General features: G+C 40.7%; 1 protein-coding gene across 2 annotated transcripts in view; it reads left to right on the top strand.

The window, feature by feature from the left end:
- Positions 1 to 18,165, top strand: part of PAK5 (p21 (RAC1) activated kinase 5) — a 286,511-nt gene that overhangs the window by 238,411 nt on the left and 29,935 nt on the right. For both annotated transcript variants that reach the window (XM_002747354.5, XM_008995745.5), the window contains one exon: positions 4,406 to 5,191. In XM_002747354.5, coding sequence (XP_002747400.1) covers positions 4,406 to 5,191 — 786 coding nt within the window. The remainder of the gene's footprint in view (positions 1 to 4,405; positions 5,192 to 18,165) is intronic.

The raw sequence follows: 18,165 nt of genomic DNA, 5'->3' as shown, positions 1-18,165 counted from the left end.
GCACCATGGCTTCAAACTCAAATAGATTGGGTTGCATTGATTTCTAATGCCTGGAGGTTCCATGGCATAAAATTCACCAATCCTCTTGCAGTTATTGTATTATTGATCTCCATAAAAGTGCACAATTTTGCTTTAATGAACACCAGAAGCAGACAATTATAACTAGTTGTTCTTCTATTTGGAAGCCTGGTTACACCGCGTTGGAAAATTCTGCATGTTTGGATTTTCATTATTACTGCTTTGCCGCTTACAATTCCATGAAGTGAAACCTGTATCAGCAAAACAAATATTGCCTCGGTTCTGATTTAACTGGGCTTCTTTTCTTTTCCTTTTGTGGGTTGGGCAAAATTTGTTTTTAACAAACGTTTACATTTTGTAAGCCCCTGCTTGTTAGCACTAAGTTAACGGTTTTCACTGAAACAGAAGGGTGTGTGCTTTATTTACACCATCAACAGATATTTTCAAATACTAAACATGAAAACTAAATCCAAGAAAAAACTCTTAGGACATGCTTTAGTTTCCCCTTTTGTTTGTTTGGTTGGCCTCTTGGTTTTGCTTTCATTTTTTTTTTACTATGGTTGATTAGTATTTCTTCTTTTCAATTGTTTGTAACCACACCGTATATTTTGTAGTGTTCAGATTTTGTTCATCAAAAACTCTAAGTCTTACAGCCCCATAGTAAGAGCATGATGCTAAAGAAGCAGGTGTACCAAAATGGTGAAATACACGAAAGTCATCATTTTAGTTAAGCTGGAGAAATGTTTCACCTTTGTAGGGAATGGGGAAATGAACATGTAGTTCCCAACAGACAACTATAACATCAAATAATTTTAATATGATATGTGTATATATAATGTAAATATACTTTGCGCTATGTATGTATACATACAACACAATACATATAGTACATTTAACACCATATTATACATAGCTAATAAAATGCATATTTAATACTATTATATATGTATGTATATAAATATAATGCTGACTTTTCTTATATAGAAAAGCATATCTCACTCTATTTTATTGTAAAGATAACTCTGATTGTAGAAGATCGAGAAAATGCACTAACCCCTTTGTATACACAGTGTAACCCTCAGACCGGCATCATCCTCATCACCTGAGAGCTTTTTGGAATTCTAGCATCCCAGGCCCCACCCAGACCTATTGAATCAGAGTCTCCCTTTAACAAGATGCTTGGGTGATTTGTGTGCACATCAAAGTTTGAGAAGCACTGGACTAAAATATAAATCACCCTTAGTCTTCCCACCCTGAGATGACAGCTGCTATCAAAATTTTACCATATTTCCATCAACTTTTCTCTTCTATACCTATCTTTCCATTTAAATATTGAAAGTCCAATATGGTTAGTTTTCTGACTCATACATTTCATTTTTAAGAAAAATATAGAATGCTGAATATTAATTTGAAAGTATCCCATTTTTTAGATTTTGGGAGAAGTATTTATGTAAAAATTATAATTAATTTGAGATACATCTGTTTAAATTCAAGAAATTTGTATTTTTATCTAAATTTGCTAATAGTACTTTAAAGTGTCCTACATCAATTATCCTTTTTTTCCCACTATATAAAGCTAGATTTATTTCTTCTAGCTGTTGTTTGTAGCATCCTTCCTTCTTAATTTATTATCAATCAAATTTAAAAGTAAAATTTACCCCCCAAAATAGTTAAGTAACTAGCATTTATTAGTACTTTGTATATGTCAGGAATCATGCCAACTTTTTTATACATACTACTGTATTAAATCGTCACATTAAATCGTCACATCCTTACCTGTTAGGTAAGGATTAATCTCGATGTTTTATGGATTAAGAGACACTAGCTCAAGGAACTTTAGAAACAGTGCTTTGAATGGAAACTGCATGTGTAAAGTAATAAAGGACTAGACATAAACACTGTGCTTGAGTTGACAAGGTTGTTTCTCATGGTAGAGTGGGTTAATCTGAAACTGCTGAATACTAGCACTGAATAAGCAAATGAATGGCAGGTGGTAGGGCCCATTTTTTTTAGTTACAGAGCAAAGTTACAGGTAAGTAAGGAAATGGCTAGAATGTACTATGTGGTACTTGATTAGATTCAGAGACATTAATATGGATTTATGTTTAGGTTAACATAGATACAGATGGATGGATATAATTATAGGTGTGTGGGTGTGTTTATGAGTTAGGCTACAAACATTATTATGGAGCTCTGTTTGCCGATGCCTGGCAATGACACTCAGTAGCAATGAGTATACCCAGAACCAAATCTTCATTTGTCATACCATTAGGGCTCCTTGGAGAAATGCCTGATTTGGGGGGAGGGGTGATGAAAATGCAAGATAAACCTGTAGCTTCTTGTAGTGACAAAAAATAAAGAAGTGCTCAAAAAATAAAAGGAAGAGGTATTGTCAAAGGGACACAGCAGCCAGCCTGAGAGAACTCTCAGTGAAAAAAGCTGGAACCATTTGAGCAGCAAAGCAAATAACATAGTATTGGATTATAATCCAAAGTATAAAATAAATAACCATGAGTCCATTCATCCTTATATATAAGTAAATAATTGAATAAATAGGTAAATGGGAGCAAATAAGCAAGTCTCCTGTGCAGAAGAATTCCGACAACTTTGTATAGATACCACCCCCAATGCGCACACACACACACACACTGGAAGCTAGGGCTTAAATCCCTGCCCCTTGAGTAGAGGCTACACTTATTGACTTGCTCCCAAAGAATACAATATATGGAAATCAAGGGGAGGGGAATATGACTCTGTGTATAAGAAATCTGGCAAGTACTACCTCACCCAGATAATCAGGGCTAACATCATCATTACTAAGTTATGTCAATGACATGTACCCTGAACATCATGTGATGAAACTGTGACTTTACTCTCTGGTCTTCCTCCTCAAAACAAATAACCTCTGTTTAACCATGGGAAAAACATCAGAAAAACCCAATTGAGGAATGTTCTCCAAAATACCTGACTAGTACTCCTCAAAACTGTCAAGGTCATAAAAAAATAAATAAATAAAAATAAGGAAAGCCTGAGAAACTGTCACAGACCAGAGGAAATTTGGAAGACATAACAAATAAATGTAACAACTTATCCTGGATGGAACTCTGGAACCCTAGGAGAAAATTAATAAAATCTGCAGGAACATGGAGTTTCCTTAAAAGCAATGCAAGATGTTAACAGAAGAGGAAACGGGATGAGAAGTCTATGAGAACTCTGTATTCTCTTTGCAACTTCTCTGTTAATCTAAAACTATTCTAAAATTAAAAAAAAAAATTGTTTGAAAGGAAAGGTTATAGAACCAAAGTATTAGTCCAGGACTGTTTGAGAGAAAAGAAATAAAGCTTGTGTTTCACCATGGATAGATCTATAAAACATCAGCTCTAGGACAATTTTGACTTTTCCTCCAGTTTGAAATCTTCTATTGTACCGTCCAAGATGGTTTTGAACTCCCTGCTACTTGCTCAAAGGTGTCTTTCTCTTAAAATCCTGGAAGTCTGAAGTCACAGCACTTTGTTCTTTATTCTTTTATCCACTCCCATCATATTTTCCTGCAAATCTTGTCATTGTCAAGGCATGGCTGATGGATTTTATAAGTGGTTTGCGATATCTTTCAGTTCTTGGTATTCTGTTGTTATTTAGGTTTAAAGGGAACAATTTGTCTCACTAAGATCCAGTTGCAACCATTATTACTAAGCCCTCCAAAATTCGGTGATGATGATACACACAAATATGGCCATAGCAAGCAAGCAGTACAGTCATACACTTAATACGAATATCACATTTGATTATAAATCACACAAACAATCTTCAAGCTGTTTCCTAATTACCGTTTCAGGAAGTGCCTTCCTCATCTATAAAATTTCATAACCTCAGTTATTATATGTCTTCCATGTAAGGGTAAAAAATGTACACCCATTTCTAGTTACGTTAATAGTTGGGTGACAATGCCTTCTGGTTTTGAAAATCATCTGAATAATGAATGTAAAACAGTCATCAATATCATTTTTTATTACCAAACTGTTATAGAGTGTTAAAGTATACTTATCAGTTCATCATTAGGTGGTTAGAGCCTTTTATTTAGGTGGAAGAACTAGGGTCAAGGGATTTGCCTATAAACTGGTAAATAAAACAGTGATAGCCTATGCAGTCTCCTGCTTGGCTTCTTCATAGTTAATTGATGTCTCTATTAAGATAGGTAAGAAAAAATTGCAATTTGATTTACTTCACCACTGAAGTCAATCAATTTTTTTCTTTATAATTTTTTATTAAGTGTTCCTGGGTCTTTTTCTTCTGCAGTTTAATTCGGATGGAGTCGGGGTGGGACTCCTCCATCAATTTAAGGGCATGAAATACTTTCTTTAAACAATATTCCCTTTATTATTCCCAGACAATCGTTAGAGGAAACAAACCGTGCAAGGAAACCTCCATCAATGGCCTGCTAGAGGATTTCGACAACATCTCGGTGACTCGCTCCAACTCCCTAAGGAAAGAAAGCCCACCCACCCCAGATCAGGGAGCCTCCAGCCACGGTCCAGGCCACGTGGAAGAAAACGGCTTCATCACCTTCTCCCAGTATTCCAGCGAATCCGATACTACTGCTGACTACACAACTGAAAAGTACAGAGAGAAGAGTCTCTATGGAGACGACCTGGATCCGTATTACAGAGGCAGCCATGCAGCCAAGCAAAATGGGCATGTAATGAAAATGAAGCACGGGGAGGCCTACTATTCTGAGATGAAGCCTTTTAAATCAGATTTTGCCAGATTTTCTGCAGATTATCACTCACATTTGGACTCACTGAGCAAACCAAGTGAGTATAGTGACCTCAAGTGGGAGTATCAGAGAGCCTCGAGTAGCTCCCATCTGGATTATTCATTCCAATTCACACCTTCTAGAACTGCAGGGACCAGTGGGTGCTCCAAGGAGAGCCTGGCCTACAGTGAAAGTGAATGGGGACCCAGCCTGGATGACTATGACAGGAGGCCAAAGTCATCGTACCTAAATCAGACGAGCCCTCAGCCCACCATGCGGCAGAGGTCCAGGTCAGGCTCGGGGCTCCAGGAACCGATGATGCCATTTGGAGCAAGTGCATTTAAAACCCATCCCCAAGGACACTCCTACAACTCCTACACCTACCCTCGCTTGTCCGAGCCCACAATGTGCATTCCAAAGGTAATGTTCACTGCCTCCTTTCCCTCAAGCATGCAAAAGCCTCCACAACGGTGGTGCTGGCACGACCTTCTTAAATGATCAGATTGCAGAGTACTTATTTGCCTTTTAAGAGAAAATTAATGTCAAAATTAATATCAAAACCCTACCTTATCTCCACCTGTGAGGTACCAGGGCAGAAGGTTTAGGACAAAGCACATGTATTCATTAAAATCAAAATCTCTTTTGGGCTTTCCTATGTGGTTTCTCATTAAAAGGCAAAGAAACTTTTTTACGTGAAAGATATTCTGATATATGAATGATAAATATTATGTGATTGTATTTCACTAAGTTCCCTATTAAGGAGTGGATCAGTCATACACAATCCTAGAACATTAGATTGAGTCATATAGTGGTTCCTGCATTCTGGCAAAGTTTGCATGGACCTGCTAAAAAGGAAAAAAATCAGGATCACATGGTAATTTTTAAATAAAGCTTATTTTATTCAACTCAGGGGATAATACTTCATTTTAAGAGTATGTACTTTCTACTATTTTTGATTTGAAATATTGTTTTTTGAATGAAATTTGGGGAAGGCAGATGGTTGCTGGACCATTTTGGTCTCCTTTTTACTTTGTTTTGTTGTAATTCTTCTTTTAAATTTCGTTTAAATGTTAGCAGCTCCAAGTGTGCATTGAAATTTGACTGGTCCATGATACCCTAAAGTTTGGGAATCACTGGCGGAAAAGTGAGTGAATCTAAAAGCACAGATGAAGGTCTGTGGGTCTGAAGATCTAAAGCCTTGGAAAATACTTTTTGAGAATGTGCAAGTGATTTATTTTTCCCTGTCATTTGGAAATGTTTTTACTACCTTACCTATCCAGCAAAAGTGAAAATGGAATGTGGATTACATAGATGTCTTGAAGCAGGTGAGAGAAACATGACTTTTCACAGGGTAGTTACGTACATTATTTATACCAAACACTCAACAGTTTGGTAGGCAGCACAGAAAACTCTGGAAGGCAAGCCTGCCTGCCTTCATCTGCTTTATTGATTATAGATAGTTGATATTTTTCCTTTGCTTCTTATTTCTTATAAACCTCATCCAAGATGTTGAAGAAAAGCCATGTGTATTGTTGAAGTTACTTCATTCTTTTTTTTTTGAGACAGAGTTTTGCTGTTGTTACCCAGACTGCAGTGCAATGGCATACGATCTCGGCTCACCACAACCTCTGCCTCCTGGGTTCAGGCAATTCTCCTGCCTCAGCCTCCCGAGGCAGGAGGCAGCCTCCCAGCTAATTTTTGTATTTTTAGTAGAGACGGGGTTTCATCTTGTTGACCAAGATGGTCTCGATCTCTTGACCTTGTGATCCACCCACCTCGGCCTCCCAAAGTGCTGGGATTACAGGCATGAGCCACCACGCCCAGCCAAGTTACTTCATTCTTTAGAGGAAACAAAAGAGCTGTCACCTTAGTTCTCAAGATATAAAATTAAAATCAAATCTTGATAAATAAAAGCCTGAGATATGTTCCTCCAGTTAAAATTCACACAGTGACAGTATTTTTTATCTCATGGTGTTAATGTATTTGAACATCCACACTCAGGGTATTGTGACTGCTTTCTCTTCCTATGTTCTTGCCAGGGTGATTGTTGGAAAGAGGTCTACTTAACCACAAGCAAAATCTACTTGGAGTCATACTCATGTCTCATGACACATGAGATAGCTTATTCCACTTCTTGTGCATATCACTTGTGCATTTCTGTGAGTGATATGAAATAAATAAGTGAACATGTTCTATAGCTGAACTGAGTTACATCCTCAGGCTCTGAATATTGGTGGTTACTTTTCTTCTCCAGGATTTTGTGTGCGTGGCTTGTTTGCACAGTTGTATTAGGGAGCTGTTTGGGGTCATGGTCACAGAGAAAACATCACCCAGATGATGCTGCATTCAGCCCTGGAGCCTTATTTGGCCTATGAACATGTGTAGCCTACCCAATATTCATTTCCAACATCCAGGAACTCTCTTGATTAAAAAAAAAAAAAATAGGACTAACTGGTATCCCTGGGTCCACATTTTCATATAGCATGGGCTTTGGGATTTCACCAGCAATCCCTGCACACTCACTTCCCAGAGGGGAAACTGAGGGTCAGAGAGCCATATGATACACTTACAGTTTCATAGTTAGTTGGTTGCAAAACAAGGATAGGAACTCAAGTCTGGTATTTCTCACTGCTCAATATTTTCCTATTATTTGGGCAGATGTTATTTCAGGGATTCGACCGCATTTGCCAAGAAAACCAGTGAGAAGTCCCAGTGGCCACCAGAACTTTAGTCTAAGTGGTAGAAGGAGGAGGGAGGGAAGAGTAATTTGCTTTTAATTCCCTGCAGGATCCCCCTGTCCTGCAGACGTCCAAATATAAGACAAAGCAGATCTGCCCTGAAATCTGGCTCTGCCAGCCCAGAAACAATGCACAAACTACTGTGCCTCACCAAAAAATAAATAAATAAAAAGTAAAATTACAGTATATTCACTCACAAAGGAACTTCTGCAAAGGGTGTTCAGCCCTTATAATCATGAGCGCAAAGAAGCTGCTGCTGCCTTGCTTCACAGGAAACTCGTGAGAGATTCATGAGCAGGTTTTGTGTTTTTTGGGAGTGTAGGAGGTGGGACACAGGTTAGTAATTAAAACGTTTACTTGATTAAAAATATAATATTTCTCTAAAAAGACCGAGGTGCCTGTGTCTTTAGAACTGTACTCTTAGAGTGTGCGAATCGCATTTGGATTTCCAGATGAGGGAAGAAATAGTGGTCACGACTCAGATGAGTCGGCCTTGCTTTGCAGAGAATCCTAGAGGAGGCTATGTGATGTTCTCATCTCCAGTAACAAAAGGAAGCACAAAACTTGTGTAGGTCTTCAGATGGAGCAGGAAAGAAAAGGGTCGTGTGTATGTGTGTATATGCGCATGTGTGTGTGTGTGTGTGTGTGTGTGTTTGAAACACACAGTTTTACATTTTGTCCTAGAGAAAAAAAAGATTAATGTTAGCCCAAAGAAGAAAAACTCCTTCAGTGTTATCCACCTACTTAATTTCCCTGTTAGCATGGCAGGAATCAAGAATGATATGAGTCTGTTGATGCTGGCCTCCAATCCCTACATTTAAGTGTTTTTTGCTGGAGCTGAGCAGATGAAACCCTGGGGTTGGGAGGGCGGGAAACAAAGCCAAACAAACACCAAATATCCCCATTCCCACCACAAAATTATAAAAACTGCCAGGTATGGAGACAGAATGCTTTCTACCCTCGCCTGCAGACAAATGTGCCTTTCAGGGAAGGAAGCTAGCTGGAGAAATTGTCGCCGTGTATTTGACTTTGCTCATTCCTGTGCTCTCCAGGAATCAGGCAGCCACCTGCTTGTGTCTTTGTATTGGCCTAACACATCCGTTTCTTGCTGCAGCCACTAAGAAGCCCCCAGCATAACAATCTCACAAGTTCATTAAGCATTTTCTGTATACCAGATACATGCCATGTTTTGTTCAGTCTCATGGATCTGTAAGGCAAGAATTCTTTGTACACATGAGGAAACGGGTTTTGAGAGGCTCAGTGTGCTCACAGCTGAGCTGGGATCCAACTCTTTGGGCTTAAGCCTTTCACCAGGCATGGCATGCATTTCCGGTAGCACAGGCACAGCTTCCAAGGATGCAAAGCCTGTGACCTGCCTGATTATAAGCTCCTTTTAATACCTGAAACAATGACGTTGTATTAGCAGTTAATTAGCAATTAATTTCACAATTCAGTTGCGTCTTCTTTCACTTTGTAGCTAGGTCCACCACACTGATATTATAAATATTTTGGACCTAGTAATTCTTCATTGTGGGAGGCTATGCTGTCCTGTGCATCATGGGATGTTTAGCAGCATCAATGACCTCTGCCCCACTAGCTGCCCATAGCATTTCTCCCTCACTCATGACAACCAAAATATACTTAGACACTGCCAAATGTCCTACAGGAAGAGGAGGGCAAACTTGGCCCAGTTAAGATCAACTGTTCAATAACTACTGTTTATCAAGCACGTTTTGGCAGTTATTAAGGGTGTAGGTTTTAGAGATAAACTGCCTGGGTTTGAGTCATGACATTGCCACTTAGTAACTGGATGAACAAGTTGCTTAACTGTGCCTCCACTTCTTTATCTACAAGATAAGGATAAAGACAACCCATGTCTCATTATAACGTATGAGGGTTAAGTAAGTTAATAATCACAGCAGCTTAATTATTAATATGAGTAGTTTACACATCAGTCTACATGTGTAGCATGAAGGTGAATGGTGGCAGTGATGTGAGGGTTACTATGTTCCAAGCACCGTGCTAAGTATTTTGCAAACATGACCCAACTTAGTCTTCATAATTTCAGAAAAATTCAGGATCACCTCTGCTCTACAGCTGAGGAAGCTGAGACTCCAAATCTTTATGGACTTCCTCAAGTTTATAAAGGCAAATAAATGAGTCAGGATTCAAAACTATGTCCCACTGACTCCAAAGTCTATGTGTTCCAGAATATTCTCATTTCCAGAGAAGATAATCCAGGGGCAGAAAGGTGGATATGAAGTCTCCAGGCCCAGACACGAATTCTACAGGCTGGAATGGCTGATGACTGATGGGTAGATTTGCAGTGCCCGTTGGAATGCTGCTTATTCTTCCTGTTCTTGGTAGGATGGAATCCTTGAGAAGTTCCTTAATGTCACCCAGAGTGTAAACCGTGGGTAAAAGTTGGAACCATGGGCTGTAAAAGAAGCGTTAGGTGCAGAAATCCCTAAGGCACTCACATGCATTTATTCAACCTTAAGTGATAGCCTTTCTGATTTTTTTAAAAGATAATCCAGATTTTCTTAGCCATTACAGAAAAATGTAAGTTCTGTAATCGGATTTCCTGGATTCAGCCCCTCACTAGCTGTATGATCTTCTCTGTGTTCCGGTTTCATCATCTGTAAAGTATTTCAGTACCTACTTTGAACTTGTCCTGAGGATTAACTAAGATTAATAAGCCTAAAGGAGCTAGCACATGGCAAGACCTCAGTGTTAGCCATTATTTCCAGGAATATTCTGGTTAGAAGACACATCACCCTATCGGCTAACACCAGCCATAGGAACGTTCTCTCTGTGCCATCTTTTACATATTTTCAAAATATGGGAACAAATTTTGAACAAACTCTATGAAGGCTGTAAGTGCAACTGTTCTCACTTTAGAAATGTGAGTCATAGAAGGCCAGAGTCGCAGAGTTGCTGTGTGACTTAGGGCCATGCGAAACCTCAGAGACTGAGTTGGCCTGAGGACCCCAATACCACCCCAGTGATTGCTCTCCTCTCTAGAATGGAAACAAAATTCTCAGACTTGCATGGAAGCCAGAGGCTAAACAAGCAAGAACTGACATAACTATACATCTTCAATTAACCCCTTCACTTCACCCCTGCCATCTCTATAAGGCAGGAAAAGTGATCACAGCTGCAGCCTAGGATATCCCAAACAGATGGCCTAGTAAGAAGTTCTGAGTGAAGAATGAGGGATCTGCTAGGTGCAGTGGCTTATGCCTGTAACCCAGTGCTTTGGAAGAGCAACATGGGAGGATCACTTGAGGCCAGTGTGCATTTGCACGGCACAGCCAGAAAGACAGATGAATCACAGAGTTTAATGGATCACATTCCCCTAATTGTCAGTCTCTATCATGTCCCTGTGGAGAATGCGAGTTAATGATTCTCTTCAGAATTCTTACAAGCAGTTGTTTTCCCTTCCAAAGCCAAGGCTGCTCCTGTTAAATTTTCCTTTGAGTCAAGTCAGGACAATTTAAGATGTCCTTTCCATGCTCAGATAATAGAGGACTGTGATTCACTTTTATCTTGTGTTTGATTTATGGAGAGCAAGCAGCACCCAGCCTGGCGTTTTCATTTTTGAGATGAGCAGTCTCTTTTTTTTATTGTGCTCCAAAAAGGTGTATTGGAGCATCACATTCAGGTGCTGGAACCAGCTGCCTCCCACTCCTTGTAATTTGCCATTCTTTACAGAACATTCCGAGGTCCTCATTCTGTGGGCACAGACCCACACCGTGGCCACGCCCACACACCCCAGTCCAGCATGCTTCAGCCACGGCCTCCCTGCCCTCAGAACAGAAGGCCATAGTGACAAATAGATGCTGCTGCATGATTTTTATCCTTCTTTCTTTCTCCCACCCTCCCTTCACCAAGCCTTTTTTTTTTCCCCAGCCTTGGCATAAAATGGTCAAATTATGTTCTACTGCAGAATTCAATTTCACAGTTCAGTTAGGTCCTTGATTACACTGCCAAATTCAGATTAATGTGCATTTAACTAACATGGATCAGGGGAATTCTGGCTGATAGCCAGCTGTAATCAGAGCAATTGATAGCTGTGTGGAGTTTTATGCCCTATCCACCCCAGCGTACCTCTGGTGAAATTGATTGATTAAATGAATTCATCGCTATAATTATTTATAATTTTGATACATCACAAGCCTGTGTCTGACCCTATCCTTGGAGATGTAGAGCTTATTGTAGAAATGCAGTCTGGCTGAGTTGTTAACTGGGGATTATTTATTCCCTTATATAATATATAACCTCTCTTTTTTGCTCTTTTTCTTTTTTGATCATGTTTGAATAGAGACATGACAAAGCACATTTCTTTAAGTATTAATTTATATGGTATACAAAAAAGTGTCAGAAAGCTAAAAAACCAAGTGTATGTTATTAACCATTTCAAAAAAAGGAGGAAATCACAATCACGACTGCTTGTTCATTTTTTCAGTATTTCTAAAGATTCCTGTAGAGAGAATTTCTTCTTAAAATATATCAAATTTTCAATGACAATTAATGAGCTAGTAACCCCGGAGCTAAGCTGTTTAGCAGCTGGGTTATAATTTGCAAAACGATTGATCTGGTCTTCTCTCATTACATCATGCCATACGGAAATTCCCCTGAAAACTTTGCAAACCATGGTTTCTTTGTAAGGAGTTACTCCTTTACAAAATCACAGCACTGTTCTCTTTGGAGGGGTGGGAAGAATGCCTTTGTTGTTTATTCCCTAACATTGCAGTTTCCCACCCTTGCTCTGCACCCCGTATCCTTGCTATAAGATCTGCAAGGGTAAATGATGTGCATAAATCTTTTGGAAATGATTTGGATCATTGGTGATGAGAGATACACTGGATTTACTTATTAAATATTGTTCCTTTCACTGGTCCAATTCCACTGCATTGTGGTTTCCCTAAATAATTGGATCCCAAATCCCTTTCATAATACCAAAGATAGGTCTGCTTACATGGACTTCAAGCCTACTCTTTTTTTTTCTAGAATATATTAATAACTCAAGTCATAGAAAAGGTTGCACAGTGTAAGCTGGACTGCTTTGCACATCTTTCTCACATGCATGAACATGTGTGTGTAAAACATTAGGGATGGACAAATTGATCATTTGTGGTTTTCCCCCTTCCAAATATAGGTACTATGAGAAAGACAATTTAGAATGGAATATTTACATAATTATGAAAGTCCAAGAGTAATGTGAGAGGACGAGGAGCCTCATCACAGAAGAAAGCTTGCACTTTCTTCCTTGAAAGAACTTACAGAAGAAAGCCTGATTGGTGTTGTAACTTAATGCAAACTTCCACTTTGACCAAAACAAAAAGGAAAATGATGAATGATGTACATAGATAATCTACTCGTTTCGCTGTGACTATTCCTTTTTTTGTATATTTTGAGCTGATTTCTCTAAGCCAAAACTGTTCAAAACAAACAAGCCAAAAAAAAAAAAACCCTTAATTTGTCTTCCACCCCCTCTCTTAGACATTATCATCCATCATGTTCTGGTCCAATTCTTGCATTTTGCTCCAGGCTGCCTAGACATCTGGGGCCCCAGTGAAACACCCTGACCAGGCTTTAGCTCTGTGATTGTCACTTCCTGCTCTGCCCGCCTCTGTTCAGGCCACATCCCCCACTCATCATTGATGCCTATCTCTGTGAATTTTCAAGGACCCAAGTGCTGAAACAACTCTGGATTTGAATCCCAGTTCTCCTTTCTTTGTAGCTTTGGGAACTTTACATGAGCTACTTAAATCCACTGTGCCTCAGTCTTCTTACCTGTAAAATGAAGGAATAACAGAGCCTATTTAATTGTCCAACTTGAGGTTTACATGCAAGAATACACATAGTGTGCTTAGAACAGTCCCTGGCATGTAAAAAGTACTCAACAAATACCAAACACCATTATTCTTATAAATATTTGTTACTACTGCAAGGATATACTTCTTTTTTTTTTTTTTGGAGATGGAGTTTCGCTCTTCTTACCCAGGCTGGAGTGCAATGGCGCGATCTCGGCTCACCGCAACTTCCACCTCCTGGGTTCAGGCAATTCTCCTGCCTCAGCCTCCTGAGTAGCTGGGATTACAGGCATGCGCCACCATGCCCAGCTAATTTTTTGTATTTTTAGTAGAGACGGGGTTTCATCATGTTGACCAGGATGGTCTCGATCTGTTGATCTTGTGATCCACCCACCTCGGCCTCCCAGAGTGTTGGGATTACAGGCTTGAGCCACTGCACCTGGCCTTCTAACATAGCAGTTGCTTGACAGAAGAGGCCCTGAGATGGCTCCTAGGAGAACCCCTGTGCATTTTAATGAGGAGAGAATGGCCAGCTGTGTTGACTCACACCTGCAATCCCAGCACTTTGGGAGGCTGAGTTGGGTGGATGACCTGAGGTGGGGAGTTCTAGACCAGCCTGACCAATATGGAGACACCCTGTCTTTTCTAAAAATACAGAATTAGCCAGTGTGGTGGCATATGCCTGTAATCCCAGCTACTCAGGAGGCTGAGGAAGGAGAATCACCTGAACCCAGGAGGCAGAAGTTGCAGTGAGCCGAGATCATGCCATTGTACTCCAGTCCGGGCAACAAAAGCGAAACTCTGTCTCAAAAAAAAAAAAAAAGAAAAAAAAGAGAGGGCCCAGCTCTACCTTGATTATACAGATCAGGGAGGTGACAATGAATGTTGGAAATGCCAAGGTAAGCAAGGGAGCAGGCCTGTGGGCCAGTGTGCTGGATGCCCTCCCACTGGGAGTGAAGGACTGACCCGGGCAAGAGAACTAGGTTATGTCATCCCCTTGGAAGTGTGGAGCTGTTTGCCCTGGATTCCTTGGGGGTTCAGTGACTTGGTGGCCCCAGACGGGGTCACCCATGCATTTCTCCTTTACCCATGCATAATCAGTGATTTGTCCTCTAAGGAAAGACCACATGTTCCCTCACTTGAAGTGAACAATTCATTCTCCTTTGATGGGTGTGCCTCGGGTTTAGTTCAAACAATTGTCTCTTATGATACTGGCTGTTCCTCAATCCCTGCTTTTTTAAAAGTCTGCACCTCTTACCAGCAGCCATGAAAGACAACAGCACCTTTTTGTCTCGCGGCCTAATTTTGAAGATAGTTAGCTCCCAGCAGAGCTCTGCAGTCCGTCTTTGCCTGGAGTTTTTCCCCTGAGTGCAGGCAGGCTTCTTTATGCCACATGCCGGCTGTTAAGGGGGGACTCCGATAATGCTGCTGACAGGTGATAAGAAAGAAAAGTGGCCTAAATTAGTGCAAAGCGGTGTTTGTGATTCCTGCAGAATGCTGCTTTCCCATTTTTAATGTATCTTCAGAGATCAGTTATACGTGCTATGGGGAATGAATTCAATTTCATTGAAAGTACAGGAGCAAGTCCACCAAGGAAGACAGGTGATAATGGCATGTGATGGCTCCCAGGACACATTTGCAGAAATAAAAGCCAAAGACCCTATTTCTCTTCACACCCTGGCCTTGCTGACTCACCTAGACTTGATTAACTTGGAGCTTATTAAAAGAAGAATCCAGTTGTTTAACTGACACTGACACTTATCATTCCCCTTTCCATCATACACACATACACAAGCACACACTCACGTTTTCTTTGTGTAGCACAAATACAGAGGCTTTGAAAATAATCATCTTGTTTTTTAAATGTTTTAACTATACATTCTGCAATATATTACAATTAAAGACACCTTGTCTTATTGCTTTGAGGATTAATGTATAGGAATATATATATGTATATACCACAGGTACATTGTATGTCTTTAATAAATGCTAGATAGTTTGATAGTATTACAGTTATTATTTATTTTATTTTGCATTCTCATTACTGTGCTAAGTACTTTATATAACAATAACCTCAAGTAGAACTTCTAAGCCAGTCATTGTTTGAATACTTTCATGTGTTAGGTCCTTTAGAGTTCACGGTGACGTAAGGAAGTATTATTATTACTCCATTTTACAGAAAAGGAAACTAAGACTCAGAGAGGCTGATTTGACTAAAATTATCAGACAGAATTCATTCCTGTGCCCCTTGAAAGCATGTGTTCTCTCTGCAACCAGGGCAGGAGGGCAGTTTAGCAGCTGCCCTGGTTCCTGCTGGTTGGTGCCAAGGCTGTCTGAGTGGTGAATTCACCTAGTAGAGTGTGGCGTTTTTGAGGCTGGGAGGGCTGCATTGCTGAATGTTCAGCAGGCCAGGCAGTGTCATTGTAGAACCAATGGACAGTGCAGGAGAACTGAGCATGGTGCTATGGTAGCAATTTTAAAAGGCCACTGTGTGCAGTTCTTGCTCCACTATGTGATAGAATAAGCATCTTCTTATGCAATGCGATGGGCAGGAGCTTGAAACACCTACTTGCCTCTACAATGTCACCAGATCCAATGAGCAACATGCCCCATCCCACTTCTCAGTGGCATCTGACAGGATTCATTAGTCCTTCCTTCTTAAAATGGTTTCCTCCTTTGGCTCCAAGACACCTTGTTTTCTTAGTTTCCTTCCTACAGCACTGGTCACTCCTCCTCTGCTCCTTTTTGCAAGATCCCTCTGCTCTTTCTGGTATCTAGACATTGGGGTCCTCAGACCATTTCTTACACATCAGCATCATGGCTTTTCATATGAACTAGTCACTGATGACTCGCAGATTCATGTTTTAGCCTAACTCTTTTCTGGACTTGGAGCATGTCAAAGTCTCCTAAGTGACACCTCCACATGGATGTCCAATGACTCTCAAATTTAACATGGCTAACAGAACTCTTAATTTTCCCCCTTGTACTAGCTATCAATATTGCAGCACAACAAATTATTCCAAAACTTCATGGTTTAAAACAAACTGCCTTGTGAAGTAATAAAATAGTGCTGTTCAACTAATTAACCCCAAAAGTTAAAATAAAAAACATTTACTATTTCACAGTTTCTGTAGGTCACAAAATGAGAGGGCTCAGCTGATTGTTTCTGTCTTGGGATCTCATCCTGACTGCATCTGACATCTTGACTGCAACTGAATGAGGACAAAAGCAAGATCCTTCTCCTAGGAGGGGTGGTTTGAGCAGAGGGAGTGGCACATGCAGGATTCTGAGGCAGATCCAGGCTTAGTGTTTAAGGAACAGCAGAGAGACTAAGCTATAGTGGAGAAGGTCAGCTAAGGAAGATGGACTGAGAAGCTGCCAGGGGGCAGATCACGAAGACCTTGGTTGCATGAGGTTACAGTCAAGATGTCAACCAGGGATACAGTCATCTGAAAGATCACCTGGGCTTGAAGGATCCACCTCCAGAATGGCTCACATGGCTGTTTGGCAGAAGGCCTCAATTTCTAGCTAGCTCTTAGCAGGAGTCCTCAGTTTCTTGCCACATGGACCTCTCCATTTTATTATCATTATTATTTTTTTGAGACAGGGTTTCACTCTGTCACCCAGGTTGGAGTGCAGTGATGCAATCATAGCTCACTGCAACTTTGAACTCCTGGGCTCAAGTGATCCTTCAGCTTTAGCCTCCCAAAGCTCTGGGATTATTGACATGAGCCACTGCACCCAGCCCTTCCAGAGGATTCTGGCTGGTGAAAGCCAAAATAAATTATTTGAGTAAGAGACCAAGGGAACTTGCCATCATCTCTGCCTTATTCTTTGATCACTCAGATTGACCCCGATGCAGTGTGGAAGGGGACTACACAGGAATATGAATGTCAGGAGGCACAGGTCACTGAGCAATCTTGGAAGTACAATCAGCAAATCTTTTCTGAGGACCTTCTATGTATCCAGCCCTGTGGTGTCATCGGGATCTTCCCAAACAGAGTGCATTGAGGGATTGGCATTTTCTGCCCTAGGCAAGGAGCATGCCACATAATAAGATATGGTATCGCTACCATCTGGGCCCCTGCCATTCCAGGAGTGGCCGGAGCTCCTTCCTGGTTCTTTCCAGGAAGTGACGGCTGGACCTACACATAGTATCATATACCAGTGATCCCCTCGCTGGCTCGCCCATTCTCCTCCACTAAATCCCCTCATCCCATTTATCCAAGTCAGAGTGGATATTCTTTGCTGGGGTCTCTTTGGAGTCTAGCCTCCTTTTCATTTCACACATCCCCTGAAAAGTCTGGTCACTCTCAATTATATTTGTTCTTATTTGGTGAGAACATTGTACATGTTCACCCTGTGGTTCACACCACTTAGCTCAGGGAATCACCCTGTGGTTCACACCACTTAGCACGGGGAGTTCACACTGTGTTATCCGTATGTTATATGTATGTTATATGAACATACGTATAACACAGCAGATGTAGGTATAGGGGTGTGAACACCCTGTAGGATCACACCCCTGTACCTATATCTGCTGTGTTATATGTCTGTTGTATGCATACATACATACCACCCTCTAGTATGTGAGTTCAGAAGCATGGGAAAAGGCCTCATACCCTGAAATGTCTCCCCGAAATGCTAGCTGAAAACTAATGTCCTTTAATGAGGGATGAGATTTTTCATTCCTGAACAAGAAAATAGGGCTTAACCAGCAAGTACACCTTGGATAAGACACAAGAACTAGCCTGCTGCTGTGGTGCACATGCACCAGAGAAGGCCCTTCCCTAGGTGTGGCCGGTTCTGTTGGTGCCCCAGCCAGATCCTCTCATCT

Source organism: Callithrix jacchus, chromosome 5, assembly GCF_049354715.1.
Source record: "Callithrix jacchus isolate 240 chromosome 5, calJac240_pri, whole genome shotgun sequence".
NCBI classification, from domain to species: Eukaryota; Metazoa; Chordata; class Mammalia; order Primates; family Cebidae; genus Callithrix; species Callithrix jacchus.
Note: the sequence above shows the minus strand (reverse complement) of the source record. Positions and strands in the feature narration are given on the sequence as shown.